Raw genomic sequence first — 20,802 nt, 5'->3', positions numbered from 1 at the left:
CTGTTAGTGCTTGATTTATGGTGCCTGATGGTGAAAGAGTCTGTTGAGAGTTGCCATATTGCTACCCTTGGTGTTTGCCATGTTAATTCAGCTTGTTGGCCAACACTAATCTTGAGTTGAAAATATATTCTCCAAAACATGTAATCCTAAATTAATGTATCTATTCAGGTTTCTTAAGTAAAAAGAAAGGCATTGTATTTGCTGCTAGGCATAGTCTTACAGCTCCATTAGCATGATGTTTTGGGGTCTCAGAATTGTACTTCTGTGAGATTGAGACCCCTACTAAAGATATGGAGGTAAATGCAAATGATGTCAATGTCAGTGGAGTTTTACTAAATATATAGATCATGCCAGATTAACTAGGTGGGCCTTTGAATGAAAAGATCATTTGTTTTCTAAGCAAGGGAACTTGTACATTTATTTGGATTTGGTGAAACACTTGGTGTGGTGCCACTTGGGAAACTGTATTTGAAGAAGAAGCTGAGGATTGTATTAGGTCAAGAGTTGTAACAATTGAAGTGTCTGAAGGGAAGTTGGATGGGAGCAGGTAAACAATTCAGCTGGAGGGAAGTTACAGATGGATCTTTCAAGGGTTGGTCTTCAGGACCAACCTTTATTAATATGTCTATTTATGACCTTGGTACAAAGTGTGTCAATTTATTAGTAAAGTTGCATGGCCTTCTTAATACAGAGAAGGATCAGAATATCATAACGGAAGAACTGAGTGAGCCTGAAGACTGGAATGGTAGAGGATGACAGTGAATAGTATAAATTACCTGCCTGCCCTCCTGTAACAGTGGAGGGGTGGGGTGGGGTAGGGTGGGGTGGGGGGGATGAATTAAAGATAACCCTCCAGTAATTGGATTCTATACGTAGAAAATTATAACACATTTTATAATTTTTCCATGTGTTGAATCTACTTATTGGAGGATTGCTTTGAATTCAGGGTCACCTAAGATTCAAGTAAATACAGTATATTTCACTTCAAATGTGAAGCTACATGTTAAACTTTAACTCTGAAGTGAAGGGCCTGAAATGTGATATTTATATGGAAAACAGTGGCAACTAATAATAAATATCCATGCAGTTTGGCTGTTGGCTTCCTTTTCCTCCAGTAATACTTGTATCTGTGAGCTGCTGAATTCCATAAAAATGGAGAGGAAAAGGCTGTTGTCTTTCTGTTATACAAGGCATATTTTCACCCCTTTTCTCTCTGGCAGAAACTTGAATTAGCCTAATACCATTTAGCAGAACAGAATGGGAGGTGGTTAAGAAATGCAGTCACTAGTAAACTAACTTTGCCTCCTGAGAACTGGGAGAAGAGGATAAGCAGCTATTGAACATAATTTTCTGGCTTGCTTTGTGATGTACCTAATTTACCTGCAGCAAACTGCGTTCGGCTTTAATAGAAAACTGGCTATGCTATCTACTTCTGAGATGCTTTTGTTCTCTACAGACCTAACATATTAGCAGAGCAACATAATTTCTTGCCCTGAGGCTTGAAACATTGTGTAAATCCTGTAAAAAAAAAAAAAAAAAAAAAAATCAATACATCTGAAAAAGTTGGAGCCTTTTTTCTGTCTGAATTTTTTCTTCTAGTGTATCTCATTTCACACATGGATAAAAAACTCCCCCATTACTTAAGAGGTTTTGGCTGCAAAAGCAAGGAGTTACAGTACTTTGCTTCTATGCAGGGAGCTTTTAATTTTAGTTTGTCAAATTCAGAGAGTTCTGGAACTTTCTGGGTAACGTTTTCCTGGTTCATTCTTTTGTCCATTTAATACTATCACTCAAAATGTGTGCCATACAGGAATCTTCTAACAGCTATACAATACCCTTTCGATGGGTGGGTTGCAAAAGTGAGAAGACATTCTGAAAACAGTGGAATAGGCTGGGGAAACAAGTTTTAAACTACAGCTGCCTCTTTTGAGCCTCTTTTTTTAGTCTCAGCCATTTTTATGGGTAAATTAATATCAGTAATTAATACTGATAGTACCTGAACCTATGAGCTAGTTCCAAAAATGGCAGCTGGGGCTTAGCTTGGTATTACGAGTCCTAAGCATTCCAGAAAATCTGAGTCAGCTCCTCTGAACCAAAGACATTGGCTTGAAAATCTAGATTCCATTTGAAGAAAACAGGGAAGCGTTGTGTTTGCTTGAGCCTTTTGATTGCCCTTGCACTGTATTTTAAGGACAAGGAACTTGTATTGAAACAAAAAAAGGGTCAAGATACTCATTCCCATGGTTCCAGAAGGTCAGCCTTCATGAAAAGCCAAATAGCATGAGACATGATGAAATCACTGGTCGTAATGCAGACACATCTTTGATAGTGAACAGTAAAAGAAATTCAAAAATATGGTCCAAGCTGATCAAAATAAAGAAGGGGAAGTGACTAAGTAGTTGGGGTGTGCAAAACAGGCCATATTTGATTTGGATTTGGCCTGAAATAGGGGACAGTGATTCGATTAGTTGATTTTGATCACCGTCCCCGATTTGATTTGGCTGAATCTGAATCTGAAGATTCGATGCTGATTCGGAGAATCAAATGATTCGGACATAGACACAGCTTTAACTGTATTTTCTACACACCTTGAGGTACCAGGCATGGCTGGTGAATGCTATGATGCTGGGATGAATGGAGCATCCCACAGGAGTGTGCTCGGTGGCAAACCCAGACATGGACCTGGAAGTACTTCCAGTCCACTTCTGGGAGTGCCAGGAAGTGCACTGGGGGCCCCCCTGCTGTGCCTCTCCGGCTTGGCGATTGGCTCTGGGGAGACCCCGGGTGCCCCCCCAGACCCAGGAGGCACCAGTCACTGAGCTGGGGGTCTGCTGCCAAGCGTGCTGGGGACCCCACCACGCTCCTGTGGGATGCTCCATCTGCCCCATCATTACAGCATTCATGAGCTGCCTGGTACCTTGAGGTATAGAGACAAAATATTTAAAGCTGTCTCCTATGTCCAAATTGCTGAATCTTTTTGAATCTCTGAATTGATTCATAGGGTTCAGATTCTATTTGGAGAGAGTTAAAGGGTCTCCTGATTTGATTTGGATTTGGAGGTTCAGCCACCAAATTGGGCCAAATCTCTGCCAAATTGAATCGGTGACCGAAGCTTCGCACAGCCCTACTAAACAGCACATGGCTTAGTATGACACAGCATTGCATTGTCTTGTGAAAACAGGATGTATACAGGGAAGAGAATCAAAATGAGGCATCTAAAAGGGAATGTGTTCTTGTAGGCAACCCATAGCTAGTTGCAGAAATGTCACACAGCTGTGTAATGACAGTTTGCTGCTCTCCATGCACGTCATCCGATTTGGCTGCAATGGAAAATTTCCATGCATTTAAAAGCGAAAAGGAAGCGGCTTTGGGTTGTAGCTTCAAGTTTCAAGCATTTGGAAAGACCAAGGCCTTTTAAAGGGGAGAATTTACACATACAGCCTTGTTATTCCCTGACTTTGTGCAGGAGGAAGAGAAAGCTGGCAGTGAGTTGTCTTTATACCAGTGAGTCTCAACTAGTGTGTCATGAAATCCTTTCAGGTATGCTGCACAGTGTGACTGTTGTTAGGTTTACAAACATGATTCACAAGTAAACCCAGAGATTTCACATAGAAGTCCATAGTTGTAGTCTTTGAGTTCCTTGCAATGGAAAACTTGCTCTATTATTTTTCTTTAAGCAAATAATGGTGAAAAATAAAAGCTGGCATTCGTCAAGGGGTACCTTGAGTCTATCCAGGAGTGCCTTGAGTCTGAAAAAGTTGAGAATCACTACTCTGTACTTTGACAGGGAAGGGTTGCCTCTGAACAGAACATCTTGATCCTGAGGCTATTGGGGGACTCCCAGCTGGGCATACCAATTCTTCCTCCCCCAGCTCCTGTTCCTGGTCTGCCTACTGGGATAAGGCAGAGGTTCTCAACAAGTACCCATACATTTATGTGCTGCTCTCACTTGGATTAGGGGATTCAGATTCCCCACAGAGGAAGGGAAATGATGCTCCTTATTTTCACCCTAAGTGCTATCACACCCTTCTGCTACCTGGCTCAGAAATGCAGCCACATTGTAAACACCATGCTGTGCATATAACAAGCCAACTGGATAGATTTCTTTGTCTGTGGCCACTTCTTCCAGGAGCAATGTGAAAGAATATAGGAACTCCAAAAAAGTGAAGCATCATCCCCCCTATTACCACCCTCCACTGCCCCCCCAATTCTAAACTTTTAAAATAAATTTATAGATTCTGAATTGCAACACACAAATCAAATACATATATCTCGATTACATACCTATTAATCTGCCTGTCACAAATAGTAAGCAATACAGGGGAAAAGAAAAAGAAGGAAAGAGGAAAGGATAGAAGAGACATGTGCAAGGAGCGATAATCCATTAAAACTAGTTCAGAATTTAGTTGCCAAAATATTTTAGAAAATTTTCCCAAATTGCACGAAACATTTCAACGCAGGTACACGTGAACACTGGGGTTATCTCTAAAGATTCTAGTTGTATTGCTTCTTATATCGGTGTTCAGTTTTTGGAGATGTCATTCCAAACCCCCTGTCCCACCCCTGCTGTAAGAGATCTTATATTTACAGCTCTATAGTGGGCAAGAGTCCTGACCAAGTTGCCTTAGTTTTTACTGCAGGGTATTTAAGTGGCATTTGGCAAGCAAACTGGGGTGCTCAGGCAACAATAACAGATATTCTCAGAAATCTCTATCTGAGCAGCCTGTGTCATCAGGACTTGAGAATGACAGTGATTCTTCTGCACTTGGGGCTCCTCAAAGACCTCAAGTTGTCACTGCAGTGCCTTGGGTGCCTAGTGACACAGTGGAATTCACTATACAATATATGAGGCTAGATAAATGCTTTAAAACAAGATTTTTTTAAAAGCTGGCTTACCCAGTTGGGGCTGCCAGAGCTGCCCAGAAAAAAGCCTAAGGCACAGGGGCTCATCCTAAATAAAGCCTGCTGTTCAATGACCTTATTGCTTCACCTGGGTTCAAGGAGATGCTTCCTTCCCCTTGGTGTTCCTAGCCTGGCACTCTCTCCTGCAGACAGGTGCTGAAGCCTGTTCTTTCACCAAGGGCTAGTCCTTTGTGTCAAGAGATGGCCAAAGCAGGAGATGAAATGCAGGGAAGGACACTTTTACTCCTCCCCACCCCCAGACTTGCACATCCTGGGTACATGACTTTACTGCTGAGCTGCCGCAGAAGGAGTGGAGTAGCATCAGTCCTGGCTGTTTTGTGGGAACTTCTGCCATTTGTAGCGTTCTGAAAAACTGGATTGGGCCCTGTGGGTGAGGTACACAGAGGAATATCTGGTTTTTGGAGCCTAGAATTAAGGCTGAGCCATTTCTAAGCATACCCAGAAGCAGAATTTCATGTGCCTAGAGAGCTTTTACAGTTGAAGGCCTGGGCATCTATGGATTTTGGAGAGGGATGTTAAGAGGTCATTCATGCAGATCCAGATTTTTGCAGTTGGGTGCCTGGAGTGGAACGAGGCACCCAAGTCCCTTTATGGATCTAGCCATAAGCCTGTATGTCAAAGGAGAAAGCACAAAGAGGAAGAAAGCAGCACTTAACGTTATTTTATCCCGTGGTAACAACAGGTGTTTGTCTGGGTTCAAGCATTGGTTCTGCTGCTAACATTTAGCCTCTCATCAGTCATGTTCTGAGCCTCAGTTCCTGTGTCTACGAGGTGGGAGAAGCTTATCCTGGGTGCCTTGCAGCAGGTTTGTGAAGCTTTGGGAAGCACATCTCCAGCCTCTGGAGCACAGAGTGCTGCTTGCTTTATTTAAACGAACTAAAACAGAACGAGCAGCTTGAGAATGCTGGAGCGCTGCATTCCTGCGGCTGGATTTCTGTCACAGTAATCATCACTGGCCTCATCCCATCCTGCTATTTCTTAGCCGTAAAATGTAGAGGGCAAGGTTGCCAGAGCAGGGGCAATTTCTATGCAGGGCCTGGCATGCTCTGGGATATAACAGAATAGGGAACTGTTTGTTATTAATTCAAGTCCTTGGCAGTTGAGTCAAAGCTGATGCCATCCCAGGCAGTGCAGCTTTTCCTCGAGTGTTCAGGGGTGTTCATTTGTCTTGCTTGAGGTGCACTGAACCCTAGGCTGGCCATGCATCCCATTTTTGCCAAGACAGACCCATTTTAAATACCCGTCCCCTTGGCCAAATGAAATCTTTTTTCCATTTTCAGAACCTTTCCTCTAACTTGTTCCCCCTACCTCTTCGTGCATGCGTGCCATGTGCGTGCACCCCTCCCCCTGGTGTGCGCAGCTGAGACCAGAGCTGGGTAAGTAGGGGAAGCAGAGTGTCCTGAGACTAGGAAATATAGTCACCCTACTGAACTCCCTATGTAAAGTGGCATTAAAAGAATATTAGGTGACCAGCTGGGGCAGCCAGCAACCTCATGAGTAGACATACTGGCTGCTTACAGATGTTAAAAAAACACTTCCCTCCCTTCCCCCACAAACATGTTTTATAGGAAGAAGCAGCACAATAGTTTGATCTGGCTCCATAATGTCCATATAGATTGAATGCTTCAGCAGGCCTTTTTGGTACTTTTGTCTAAAGCTGATTGAATCAACTATTAGATAAAAGTGCCAAAAAAGCCCTATCTGTACAGAAGTTGGACAAGTTGCTTCTAATGGACGTGATACCTCATCTGGGCATGTGCTGGGCTCAGTGCAGGAGCATGCCAAGTTTATAGTAAAGTGCCATTTTTTTTAATGTCTGTAAGCAATCACTGTCTCTACTGGCTTTAGACATTTATGGATTCATTCTTATGCCTGACTAAGCATAGTCAGGATTTGTCTCATTTTACTTGTGCTGATTTGAAAAATACTTCCTCAGTGCACATGGTGAATGAAGCCTCATAGTTTGGAAAATAAGCTATACAGTATATTGGGGTCAAGCTCTAAAGTTTCATTTTCCTTTCACCCAGCTGTTGAGCCAGATGTTGTTAAAACTCCACCGTGAAACTCTTCTTATAGGTTCCATCTACAGAAAGAAGCAATAAAAAAGTGACCTGTAACATGAAGTCCTGCTTCCCTCACTCTACTTGTCATGTACTCATTGCAATTCTCTCTAGGGATTGGGTTAGTAAGTCACTACCTGTTTACAATCATTTGTGCGACCCTACTGCATATATTTTCATCTCTTACAGTACAATAGCAGGTTCCAGCTTCTTTCTACATAGATGTCATAGAAGCTGCAGCTACCCTCTGTGAGCAGAGAGAGAATGGCCTCAGCCATTTACACTGAAAAAAATTCAAAAGCATATAAGGAATTATAAGAAACCTGAAAAATATGCAGCCTACAGCAATTTGCAACTCCATGCTTGAAAAATGTTAGCTGTAGAAAATACAGAAGCCTTTCCCCAGGCTGGAAAGCAGTGACATGACACAAGCAGCATGTTACAAGTTCACTTAATCTTTTAAAATCAAGCCAAGAGCAGCCTTGCGTTCCTACGGGCTTGCAGTTTGAGGTGGGGCGTCTAGAATAAAGGTGCCTGCAGCCATAGGAAGCCTCTGGCCTAGAACATGCCAAAAAAGATGGCACCTTCATGCTGCCAAGCTGTTTTCTTAGGTGTTGAGTGTAAAACAGATAGGAGGAGCTTGGCATGTAGCTTGTTCCTATACCCATCCAGTAGTCACAGATGTGGTGTAGGGCATGATCTGGTAGGGGCTCTGCACAGAATAGAGGTGGGGGAAGTGGTGTTAGTGATCCTCCTTTTTATTGACTATCTAAGTGGTCAGAGCGCTTATCCTAGGGCCCCACATTCAAATCTTTCTTCTGTCAGCCAGCACTTGAAACCACACCCCCACCTCCCTGGGAGGGCCCTGAGTACTGCAGTCCGTGGGGCGGGGGGGAATGGCAGAGGAGGAATGACAAGGGAAACGTGGGCAGTTCCTGCATCAGTGAACATTCAAGTACTTTTCTATTAAAGCAAGTCACTGGGGGGCTTGGTCTCTCTGGGCATTTTTACACGTGCTGTAGTGTCAGGCGCTTTGGAAAACGCCTGGCGCTGCAAGGCCTGCAGTTGTATAAGTGGTGTACCGCGCATCAGTGCAAAGGAAATGGCAGTGGTGTGCTTTTGAACTAAGTTACCTTGGTGGTACTTTAGTTTAAAAGCACACCGCTGCCATTTTCTCTGCGCTGGCGTGTATTTGACTGCTTATACACAATGTGCATCAGCTCCTATGTGGATCAGACTCAATTAATTGAGTCTGCTCCAAAGCAGTGGATCTCCAGCACATCCAAGATCTAAACGGTACTTGTACAAATGCCCTCTCTTCCCCTGTGCCAATGGGAACCGTTTTAACAGGAGAAACCTGTTCCTGGCTGCATGTGGAGAGCTATGTAGTTGTGCAGACTGGTAACAACAGAACCAGAAGGACATGTCCCACCTTTTCCCCCAGATACCTGAGTGGCCAAGGCAGTCACCTGGAAATTTAGGCTCCCAAAAGGGGGTTTGAACTTGGGTTTTCTGGATTTTTTCACATGGGGTTCTTAACTACCACACCACAAGTAAAACATAAGTAAAACCTGTCTCCAGCTCTCCTTTTAAAGCTAGGCCCATGGGCAACCGTAATAGGGCAGTCTATAGGAGAGACTTGGGGCCAGGAAGATGCAAACCAGAAAAGGGTAGGTGGCTCAGAGAAAAAGTTTCTGGCCTGAAAGGTGTTCGCAACTTCCCACCTGCTCTGCCCTCTATTCTCCTGCTTTCCAAATGGCTGTCTGAGTAGTTCAGTGTGAAAAGGAGTGCTGAAGACAACGTACTACATAATAGTGACTTGTAACATGGTGATTAGTGCCTGTGTTAAAAAAGAGAGAGTAGCGCTGGTTCAAGTCCCTTTCTGGGAAGGGCGACCCAGAATCTTGTTATCTTACACAAGTGCCCCAATCTCTGAGCTAAGGGGAGAAAAGAGGAATGGACAATCACATGTCTCTACTCCGGATGCCAGGTCCTATAGTCAGTGGATTTTGGCCATCTCCATTTTCAGGTTTCTGAGGTTGCAGCACATTCACAAGTAGTACATGTATGTGCTATGGCTGCTGCTTCTGTACATGCTCAGTCTTCATGACTTCAGCCACCCCTCGGACCACTACCCTTTGCTGCTTGGCCAGGTAGGCACCAGTGATGCTGACAAGAATGACACTGAGAAGATCAGGGAGCCTGAGAGGCTCTTGGCAGGAGGATTAAGGAGCTTGAAGCACAAGTGGAGAAGGTGGAGAGGCTCCAGAGGTGGGGGACAAAAATGACAAAGGGGTTGGAAGGCAAGCCATACAAGGAACACGGAAGGAAACAGTCATGTCCAGGTTACAGCAAAGATGCTTAAGAAGGGAGATGAGAGAGGTGTCAAATGTCTGAAGGGCTGCCAAAGAAGTGGGAAAGAATGTCGTTTCTCTCTAGCTTCAGGACGCCGACCAATGTTGCCTGCAGCCATGGCTGGGGATGTTAACCGTGCTGTGCCAGTGCTTCTGCTGGGACTAAGACCTGGCAGTTCCAGACTAGAAGGTCTTGCCCGTCCGCGCACGGTCTGACTGGTTTGCCATGTCTGAGGGTCAGGAAGTGTTTTATCCCATTATGAGATTGGTGTGGACTGTGGGGTTTTTTTGCCTTCCTCTCTAGCAGGGGGCATGGCCTTGTTCCTTGGGTCTCTTGAGCATATTTTATGGCAGCACCAGAACATTGGATACTGTCGTCTTCCTGCTTTACCTGTAGTAGGTTAGGGTGATGTGCTTTGTGATTGTGTGACTGGGTCGCCTGTAGTTTTAGTAGCAGGTGAGCAAGAATTGGTATGGTATGGTTTGGGTGGGGAAGATCCTACTTCAGGCAGGGGATTGGACAAGATGACCTCTAGAAGTCCTTTCCAGCCCTACTTTTCTACGATTCTTTAACTATGTAGTCATCCATAACTGTCCATGTGAGCACTGCTACATGTCCAGGAATGGAATTCCCTTGGCACAAGTGCCTGAAATGCTGTATGAGCAATGAAATAGCTACTTAGATTGACTGCGACAGAACAGAATGTCACCCTTAAAGCCTAGCTTTGTGGATCTAGTCCTTGGACCTTTACAGCTGTCTTTTCTTTAGCAGAGACTATTTTGCCAACATGCAAGAGCCATCCTAAAGGAGGTACTAAGAAGTGTTATGAAGGAGGTTGGAGAGGAAGATGTCCTAAAGCAATGAGGGGCCAACCTTTTTTGGCAGGGGTGTCACAAAGTAGCTTTCTGGTCCCAGCCCTGTACTCTGCCTGATCTTCTGCTCTGCCTCCTTCCTTATGCTCCCTGTGTGATCTGTTGCTTTGCTTCCCACTACTTGCCTTATCTGCCACTGTGCTCCCTGCTCCCTCACTGATGTACCATGTGCCGCACACATGTGGTACCCATGCCACAGGTTGGCCATCCCTGTCTAGGGCAGTCAACCAATCCATTAAACACCAGGTCAGTACATTTGATCCAGCTGGGGAAGGGGAGGGGTGTTTCTGCATGACCACCATCAAAGCTTGGATTCCTGTGGAGAATACAAGCAATTAACTAACCTCTAATTGCAACCCAGGAATTCCTTTGGTTTCATCCAAATGAGTAAATTGTTTGCCTTAGAACTGCCTGAGAACTGTCTCGAGAATAGCAACGGTAAATAATGCATTTCTTCTGCAGCCATAGCATGGGGTATCCCTCCACTCTTAGAAGCTGCAATCTTTCAGTGATGTCTCTAAGTCCAGGCCCCATGCACTAAGATACTCCAGCACAGTCATGAGCAAAGACAGGATAAAATTATCCTGCACACGAACAAGCAGGGTTGGGGGGTTAGTGGTTCTTTTTCAAGGGAAGAGATAGGATCATGGAACAGATATAAGTAGTAAAACAAAGTACTACCCAAAATAAAAGTAGCTGGGTAAGGAGGCCTTCCCTGAGGAAAACCAAGCTGAACCTTGCTTACACCTGGCTCCAAATTGTGGTCATTAAAGAATGTGAACAGACAGCTTCCAGCGTGTACATTCCTGATGGGAGAGCCTGGCTGCCAGAGACTACTTGCTTCATGTACAACGATCCCTGATGTGACCTTTGCATTATTAGGCCTACCAGGCTGTAATGGTGAGAGTGATGCTCACCCAGCTGTCTTCAGAGACTGACACACTGGATAATATTAAAAGGACAAATGCTACTGTTCAGCATTGTTGGTTGGGTACCAGAATAACAGGAGCCTTATGTTCCCATGCTTTGAAGCTCGGTGAGTCAACAACTGGCAGGTCATTATTGCTCCACTCATCTGAAAACGGAAATCATGTTATGGTCCAGAATTATTAAAATCAGATGCTGAAGTGAAATGAAGGTCAGTTAGTTTACATAGGGTCGTGCTAGAGCATGGCTGGGTAGCTCCAGAGCAGCCTGGGGTCTCACACCCACCTCATACCTGTTTTGGAGATAGGCAGAAAGAGTCACACCCCTGCCCCCCCACTGCCACATGGGCACCCTGTCCCCTGCGCTGCTGCTGCTGTGTGGATAGTGCAAGGCCCTTGCTGTGTGGGAGTGAGCCCCCAGCCATTTCCCCCTCCCCCCCAGTACTACCCAAGCAACACGAGCCCCTCCACTGCTGCTGCCTCTGCAGTGTGAGCCTACCCCCCACCACTGTGAGCCCCACATGTACCCTCCCCTCCTCCTGCAAGGGCAGCGAGCTTACCAGGCCCTGTCCAGCTGGGCTGCCCTGCCCTGGAGACCCCAGCCAGTACCACAGCAGCAGAAACAACAGGGAGAATGGGGGTCAGGTGGGAGCCCATGGACTGCACGTTAACCTTTGCAGGCTGCATACAGCCTGCGGGTGCCAGTTGACAGCCCTGGTCTAGAGAGTTGATGCCTAGTAAATTCACTAGTCGGAGTGCTTGGAATTGCCAACTTTCTTTTCATCGCCTAATAAACCGTCTTCTCAATTCTACATAAACTTGCGTTCTCTGCTTTGCTCTCAGTTCTTACCCCCTCTCTTCTGTTGCTTGGGTTTTTTTTCCCTTCTGTCATTCTTCTCTGTTTAATAATAATGATCCAGTGCTTCCTGCTATTTCTCCCTTCTCCCCTCCACTTTAATCTTGCCTTCCTTTCATTCTTATGACAGGGTCTAAACTAAAAAGGTATGTTAGAAAGCACAAGTCCCATGAGGTTGGAACAAATTTTAATGTAATGCCTGCAGTTCCCAAAGGGAGCTGTCACCATATTATTATGATCAGCACTGTGATAATCAGTGAATTACACACCTTTTAATCATGCGATCCAGGTGAGACAATGTCCTGAATAGCATCCCATTCTGAGAGGCTGATTTTAGTTTTCACCGGACAAAAAAAAAAGCCAGATATAATTTAATTTGCCTGACTTCACTGCATTGAATTTGATATTTTATCCTTGCTGAGCGTGAAACTCATGCAGAGTTGCAGGGAAATCATACAGCGGGTACTGTGTTATTGTAGCACTGTGAGCTGTCTGAAGTCTAACCACTGTGCAGAGAAAGAATCCACTGAAGAGCTTGGAACGCATACTGGCCTTTGTATTTTTAGTCCGATTTCAAGGGGGCTCGATGCCCTGTCATTCACACTGGGAGAAATCTTGGGACACAGCTGTCAATCAGTGCAAGTGGCCGAGGAGAGTTGATAGAGTAGTATGCACCAGCATAACTGAGATCACACTCACAACTGAGGACTGTACCCTGGCATACTTTCCTATTCAAAGTCCAACAGGTGCCAACAGAAATGCATGGACCCCTTACAAGATTTACAGCCTTCAGTTGCATATTTAGGGGAGTTCTGACTCTCCTGTAATGGTATGTGATACCTAGATTTGTGTGTGCAGTCCTCAGGTTGCAGCTCATAGTTCAGATTTTTAATTTTTTTTCCCCATGCGTCTCAGCTTTGCTGGTTGTCACATGGGACCAAGAAGGATTTTTTTCCCCTCTTGGCAAACCTGAACCTGCAGGGTAAAGGTGTGAATGGCTGATTGTTTGGACCTCAACCCAGATGGCTAGCGGAACAGATTCAAGGCACAGTCCAACCTGAAAGCACCAGCCCAAGCCTGCTTCAGAAAGTAAAAATGTTAGTCAAGTCGCATGTCACAAGACTCCACTGATTTGCCCCTGTCAAACATTAATGGCAGTCGTTAACACCGTACTTCCTTATTTTTAAACCAAACATGCTCTGTTCTCCTGCACAATAGTTGTGTCTATGGATTGCCTTAGGTGGGAGCTGAGTGAGATATGGTGAAATCTGTGTGAAATTTGTTGTGTTCAAAGACACGGGAAGATCATGGAAGTGAACCTTGGATCCAGCATCTGGGAACCAAGGGCCTAACAGCTGCTGGAAAGTTCCCTGAACCAGTCCTCCTCCTACATGGACTTACTATAGATCTTTCCACTCCCTTACCACTTTTAGCGATTATACTTAGATGGTCACTTTGTAGATTTGGATTCTCTCTCCTCAGAGCCATGAAAACTGATTGGAAGCTGTCCTGTTGAGTGATTGAGAGCTGGATTCGCAAAGGGGACTTCCTCCCAAAATACAGACCCTCAAAGCCCAGATAGCTGGACATGCTGAAGTCTTGACAGTGCCAAGCTGCTCAGTACCTACCTTACACCTATGTGGGATTTGCAAGCTAATAATTTTTCAGTGGGGCCTGAGCTGGGAGGTGTGCACTCCCAGCCCTACACAAAATACACACAAAATGCATCTTTTAACCCTCTAGAATGGGGCCCACAGGCCAGATCCAGCTTGTTGCATTATGTCATTTGGCCTGTGGGGCTCCCCGTGGCTGCAGAAATTTAGCAGGCCTAGGAACAGTGGCCAAACCTGTGGACCCATGGGGTTCTCCAAGCGCTCTGCACAGAATCTGGAATCTGATCCCAGCGTGCAGGGGGTTAGAAATGGTGGTGCTGGGGGCCCAGGGTCTGATCCAGTCCACAGGCAGGCTTTGCACCACTCTTCTGGCCCATGGGACCGAAAGTTTGAGCACCACTGCTCAAGAACAATGGTTAGAGCATGGGATGTGGGAGACCCAGGTCCCTTGAACAGTTTCAGAGACATGGACTCGAATCCAGCCTCTGAAGGGTGCATCCAACTACAGGTTGAGTATGTATGATCAAGTGGGTTTTGGTCCCATCTGTGGAAGCTGTTGCACTTTTCATAGAATAGAAAGGACTGAGACTTCCATAGCCACAGATGATAGAGTCCTGCCGCCTATAGAAGTTAGGTGTTGCACTACTGAGTCCAAGGGGATGGGGACACCAAGAAAAGGAGGGTGGGACTATATGCTATGCAGCACGTGCTCCAGAATAACTCAATGTCAGAAGATTAAGCTGCTGAAGGTCAGGTACCATGGGGTCAGGTCAAGCTTTTATGAAGGAATAAGAATGCCTGGTAAAATCCCCATCCCCTCCTACCTCGCTGTCACTTGTTGGTGTGGCTGTGCCCCTCATTCCTTGGTGAATTAAGTTACCTTCTATGAGACCTTCAGATCTGTCCCAGTGCTCTGGGCATTTGAGTTTGCTGCTGGCTCAGGCTGCTCCTTGGAGCTAGTCTTGCCTCTGCACAAGAGCATAGATGTACAGCTCTTGGGACGAGCTGCTTCCTCAGGGTCCTCCTTGCTCAATGGATGGCACATACAGGTGAACAGCTGGTCTGCTTTACTCCTGGATCATTCCAGTTCACTCCCTGGCTTGACCACAGGCTTCCTGCAAGGCCTCTGCATTATTCAGCTGCTCTGTACTGCAGATTCCTGTTAGCAACACACCTTTCCTCCTTCCCTTGTCTCTCATATAAGTTTAGAGTGTTACACTTTTAGGGCAAGATCTGACTTTGGATTCTGGATCTTAAGAAACACCTCAAGGCACCCAGCGAATACCACTCATTAGGAAAAAAAAATCTACATTGGCCTGCAGGCAGAAAAACTTAGTTTCATGTGGTTTGCAGAGGGCCCATGGCACCTTTATTAGCCCCACAGCACACAGGGCTGGCACAGGACTAATTCAGGTCCTTGGAGTGGTGGATTCTGGCCCCATCCTGAGCGGAGCCAGCAGCTGCACAAATGGAAAGATCAGTGGTCACATCCCAGAATCTCTGAGCAGGGAAGAAACGGGACCATGCCCTTTCCTAGCAAGCCAAAACGTGATGAGGCTCCTCTGCTCTTCTCACAGAGGTTTAACATAAGGAGCGGTGTCTAGCCCAACCGTGCGGTGGAAGGAATTGTAATAACATGCTCCGTGGAGGACCGTGAAGCTGTATACTGTGTGCAAAAGCACTCAAGCCAACCTGTCAGAGTAGTCTGTGAGTGAGGATGTGGTAACTATGAGACCAGTACCACTTGCAGGGGAGGGAGTAGGGGGAGGGGAATGCAATGTTAAGAAAGCTATGGCTGAATTGGAGCCCCTCCAGAAGAAAGCAACAAAAAGATCAGAGGGTTGGAAAGCAGGGCCTGGGAGGAAATGTTGAACGAACTGGGTTTGCTTAGTCTGGAGAAAAGCCAATGGAAGGGAGGTATGGCACCGCTCTTCAAATACATAAAAGGGGATGGCATAGAGCAAGGTTATAAACTTTTTTTTGTCCCTTGGCAACATGCCCAAACAAGAAGTGATGAGTTTACACCTGGAGAGATTTAAGTTAGTTCTTAGGAACAAAAATGCTTCTTAGCTGTAAGGCTAGTTCAGTGGAGGACACCTTTTTAGACTCAAGGCATCCTCCATAACTGTGGCACCCTGGTTGGGCATCACTGGGTTAGCTGATTTAGGGAGGCAGTGGCATCTCTGTCACTGGAGATGCAGCTAAAAGCAGGTTGGACAAGAAGCTGTTGGGAATGCTTTAGGCATAGTTGATAATCCCTTGGGGATAGGCTGATGGGCTAGCTGACCTTGTGAGATCCCTTCCGGCACAGTTTTCTCTAAGGGTGGACTAAGGGGAAACATACAGAACAAGGAGCAATGGTCTCAAGTTGCAGCAGGGGCATTTCCTTTCATGAGGAGAGTAATAAAGCACCAGAACAGGTCACCCAGAGAGGTTGTGGACTTTCCATCCTTGGAGCTTTTTAAGATCCAGATATACAAAGCTTTGTGTGGGATGATTTAATTGGGGATGGTCCCACTTTGAGCAGGGGGTGGGACTAGATGACCTCCTGAGGTCCCTTCCAACCCTAATTTTCTATGATTCACACTCAAAGCAATTTCAGACTGCCGGAAACTGGACGTGTAATCATAGCATCATGTAACAGCCCACTGCCTACCTTGTCTCCACAGGCAGGGTGGAGCTGTAGTTTTGTGCACTGCTCCCAGCACTGACAAGGCAGGGACTTGGGTTTAGGTCCCAGCACTGCCAGAGTGTGTGACCTCCTGTAAATCACTTCAGCCTACATCTGGCAAGGTTTTTAGGCGCATTCTTCTGTAGGATTGAAATGAGCCCGGTGACAACCAAGAGGACACTTCTTCCTCTGTCTCTCCGGAAACATTACCCTTGGCAGGACTATCAAACACCTGCGCACTGTCTGGCAGGGAAAGTTTAGCAGGACATAAAGCTTGAATCAATAAGCCAGAACCCCAGGCTTCTGAGGCAGAGAAATCCTGAAAGATCGACTCTTTGCTAATCTGTTTGTCATCAGAGAGCATTTCGTGCCCATGCTAAACAGCTGCAAGCACATCAGGAGAGCAGTAGAACCAGTGAGGGGCTCTAGATGAGCATTTTGAGGACTAGTGAGCAGTGAACCTAGTTGGATTTTATGCTGTCTTTTTTTGGTTCTGTATCATTGTGCTTCCATGGGACTGCTCCCAAGCTTATAGTTAGGCATGTGTTGAAGTGGATGTGGGCCGCAGTCCCCCCAAAATGCCTGTGCTCTAGGATTATCTCATCTTCCACATCTCTCCTGGCTTTTCACTGTAGATCATACTTCCATGTCCCGCTTTGGCATTGTCCCTCTGGGCTGTCCCTCCCTGCCTGAGGCATCTCGCTGCAGTAAGATGAGCTGCTCCCTGGATCAGTGATCTGTGGGGTGGAGAAGACAGTACACTAAATGCATTCAGCCCTGATGTCTGCAAATCTGCAGCAAGTGAAGGCAGGATTTCAAACCTGAATTCAGCCACCTAGGAGGAGCTGTCAGGCTGAGCGGAGCTTCATATAAAATGCTTAATTTAGAAAAATGCTTGGAAAGTGATATCAGCTGGGTGGACAGGAAAGTGAAAATTAGCCATAGAGGGGCAGATTGTGTCTCAGGAAAGTATGCCAGCCACAACTTTGCAGGTGGGAAGGACTTAAACTATGCCTGGATGGCATATTTCCCCCCCCACCCCTCCTTCCTAAGTATGTCTTGCTGAATGGCTGCCTTTTCTTTTCCCAGATCTGGATGTACAATGAAGATCATGAGCTAATCTTAAATAATCTCCTCTGCTTGGATGTGTCAGAAACTCGCTCCTCAGATCCACCCCGGCTCATGAAATGCCATGGCTCCGGAGGGTCTCAGCAGTGGACGTTTGGGGTGAGCGCTCTGCAGCAGGGGGTTACGTGCGTCTGTGTCTATGGTTGAGGTCCAGGGCTATGCTGACAAACCTTGATCAGGGTGATGTTAGGGGGGCTCCCAGGGACTTGGTTTCAATACCAAATATGGTCAGTTTAGCTTGGCAGTCTGTAATGGTGCAAGCCACAATGCAGCATGTGCTAGGGAGTTTCTCTGGCATCTGAACTGCAAATGCAGACAAGTCATGAGCTGGGCTGTAAGCCCCACTGATTCCTTCTCCTTTACACACATCTGCTACTGAGTTAATTGTTCTTTACCCAAGGTAGCTTTGTTCTCATCACTGGAAAGTATTGGGTGCGACTGGAGGGTAGAGACAGACGTCACCTTACATCACATTTCTGGCACCATAGAATTTCTTATGGAGGCACAGACAGCGAGCAAATGGACATCTCTACAGCGCTGGGGTGCAATAGAGGCAGTGTTAAATAGGGCCACTTTATTGTGGTCAGGACATCTGTTTGGTCTATGGCAGGAGAGCGAGCAGCCCAGAGCTGCCTGCACTCTCCAGTTGCCTCGGGCAGGTGCTCTGGGGGCCTGATCCTGTGAACCTGGGGAATTTCCACTCAGGATCAGGGCTCTCAAGCCCGTGGAGCACCTGCCGGTTTCTCCTGTTTGTATAGACATCTCCCAGGGAATCTCAGGGCACCTCTCCGTAAGCAGGAAAATCCAGGGCTCTGCACTTACGGAGACCTACCCTGGGATGTTCACTGATGTGTCTTCGTAAATGGAAAACCCCTGTGCAAATCCTGGCATGGAGGCAGAGTATCCCCCTGGCACCCCGTTTCTCCATGCCAGGACCTGCACAGCCCCTTGCCTCCGTGCGGGGACTAGTGCCAAGTCCTATGCTTACCTGTGCTTCACATGGAGGCATGGGTCAGCATGTAGGCACAGGGCGCTGAAGAATCCTTGGGTCCCTCCCTGACCATGGCCTCTGCATGAGCCATGGGTTGCAGCTAGGAGGCAGGAGGAAGAGGGGAACACGGTGAACCCCTGGGCAAGGGCACATGTTGCCTGTTGGTACACATCGTGCCCCTCCCAATGTGGGGCAATGGGTGATGTGTCTTTTGCCCAATAAAGCAGAGCTGCTGTGGCAAGATGTGATCCCGCACAACTTGATCTGCTTTACAATGTCAGTTTGTGCCCTTGAATTCAGTACAGAGTCCAGCCCTCGATGTCTTGCTGTGCTGGCTCCACTGAATCACCTACCTAGGTTTAGGCCCGATTCCCCTTATGGGATCTACCTCTTGCCAGAAGCCCATCTTCTCTGATGCCTGAACATTAGGCACTAATGCTGCTGCATCTGGTACATGCACAGGAAAATGCCAGCTGAGCACATGCCTGAGTGCAGAGTGGGGCTTGTTTAATGCCATGTCACTGCTGAGTCTCATGTTTCAAGTGTTCTGCCCAGACAGAAGCTATTCAGGGATCTAAGCTTTGGTCCAGTGCTGGAAGCCAGGTGATAGGATGTGCCATGCCCTTCAGTGTACAGGGGACAACCAGCTTGCAGCTGAGCACACTTTCTTTGTTGAAGGTAAAGTGTGCAACTCCCATAGACCTGAGTGACCATCCAAACCACGCATGGCTTTAAAATACAGTCCAGTCCTGGGGCACCAGTATCATGTAGTTCAAGGGTGGGCCAGATGTGTCCTGCCAGGCCATTCTATCCCGCCCATGGGGCCCCTAAAAAATTTAGAAAATTAATATTTATCTGCCCTGGCTGCTTGTCATGCAGCCCTTGATGGCTCGTCAAAACTCAGTAAGTGGCCCTCCGCCCAAAATAATTGCCTGCCCCGGATGTAGTTATTGTTGCATTTTTCTCTTCTCTCCAGAAGAACAATCGACTCTACCAGGTCTCCGTGGGGCAGTGCATGAAAGTTGTTGATCCATTGAGTTATAAAGGGTATGTGACCATGGCTATCTGTGATGGCTCCCTTCCTCAGCAATGGCATTTGGAGAGCTGACAAGCCAGTGGCCCAGATGCTATTTGCCAAGATGAGTCTATACCTTCAGCTGTTGGTTTCCAAGCGATTCTAGAGGGCTCGCAAGGAGCCCTTGGCTGCTATCCCCGATGCAACCTGGATTGTGTTACATCAGTATTTTGCCCCATGGACCTGTGTGCTTGAGGAGACTCAGATGGACGGCTGAACTGGACTGGCCAGATGCAGCAGCTGTCTGGCTCCAGAATCCCAACCCCCGTAGAAGTGCAATTTATCACCAGCTCCGCAGATTAGCCTGGATCCTTGAGCTGTGCTGACATAAGAGGAAATAATTAGAGCTGTATTATTTGAATTGTGGTAAGATTTTAACTCTGTGGACCTTTGTCATGACTGTGATGAGACAGAAGTTCCCCTTGCACATTTCACGTGCAGCAGCACATCAGTTCACAATGTCCATCTGTTTGAATTATTTCACCTCATCTGGAATATTTTTGATTCTTTTTATCTCCTGAAAATTGCCACTTGTAATATTTAAATTTTAGTTCCTTTAATATGCAGTTCTAGTACGTTTCCCATAGGTACTTTTTGCTGTCAGTTATCATGCAGGATTGAAGACAGGTGATGTCTGCACTGATAGCTGGGGCTGACCATAAGGTGTTCCTCCAGCGCATACACATGGACACTTAATCCTGGAAGCTGCTGAGCCAAGTCCCTTGAGGTTGTCCAGCTTGACCCTGGAAGCTCTGTTGAATTTCTGGCTAAGAGACGGAGCTCACTTTTGCTGTCCTCGGAGCCCTTTCGGTTTGGCAGCACATTCAGAACTCGATCTGCACGGCTGAAAGCCTTGAGAGCAGCACATCTGCCAGCAGCAACCCTGCAACTCCGTGCAGAGACAAGAAGTCTGCCAACATGCTCCTAGAAGGTGCAGAGTCTGATATGATAAAACTGAGGAAAGGAAGCTGAGGGTCACCTTGATGTCATCCTTAGTATCGGTGTAGACTCACCCAGACTTACTATTGCAAACGTCATTTCACCGATTCATGACAGCATCTATATTTAAAATAAAGTATTCCAGTTTTTTAATAAATTGGCATTGCTGTTTGGTCTGTGGTCTTGGGGTTCAGAAGTGCAGACTGCAAGAGATGGATGGAAACCAAATCTAAGTAACTTGGCCTGTGCCAATTAGGATACCTTTGTCCAAGAGATTGAAACGGGCAGTTTTGGAAAACTGCTTGGAGGGAGAAGGGAAGAGAGGCACAGAGATATGCTAAGGGACTTGCCCAACGTTACAAAGGGAATCTGTAACAAACACAGGCTCCTGAG

General features: G+C 46.4%; 1 protein-coding gene across 3 annotated transcripts in view; it reads left to right on the top strand.

The window, feature by feature from the left end:
- GALNT11 (polypeptide N-acetylgalactosaminyltransferase 11) overlaps positions 1-20,582 on the top strand; it is a 72,669-nt gene extending 52,087 nt beyond the window's left edge. For all 3 annotated transcript variants that reach the window (XM_090047716.1, XM_090047718.1, XM_090047717.1), the window contains exons 11-12: positions 17,366-17,503; positions 19,372-20,582. In XM_090047716.1, the coding sequence (XP_089903842.1) occupies positions 17,366-17,503; positions 19,372-19,503 (270 nt within the window). In that variant the 3' untranslated portion in view covers positions 19,504-20,582. The remainder of the gene's footprint in view (positions 1-17,365; positions 17,504-19,371) is intronic.
- The last annotated feature ends 220 nt before the right edge of the window (positions 20,583-20,802 follow it).

This window comes from Crocodylus siamensis, chromosome 5 (assembly GCF_052110815.1).
Source record: "Crocodylus siamensis isolate JL-2025a chromosome 5, ASM5211081v1, whole genome shotgun sequence".
NCBI classification, from domain to species: Eukaryota; Metazoa; Chordata; order Crocodylia; family Crocodylidae; genus Crocodylus; species Crocodylus siamensis.
The sequence above is the reverse complement of the archived record's forward strand: the minus strand, read 5'-3'. Positions and strand labels throughout refer to the sequence as shown.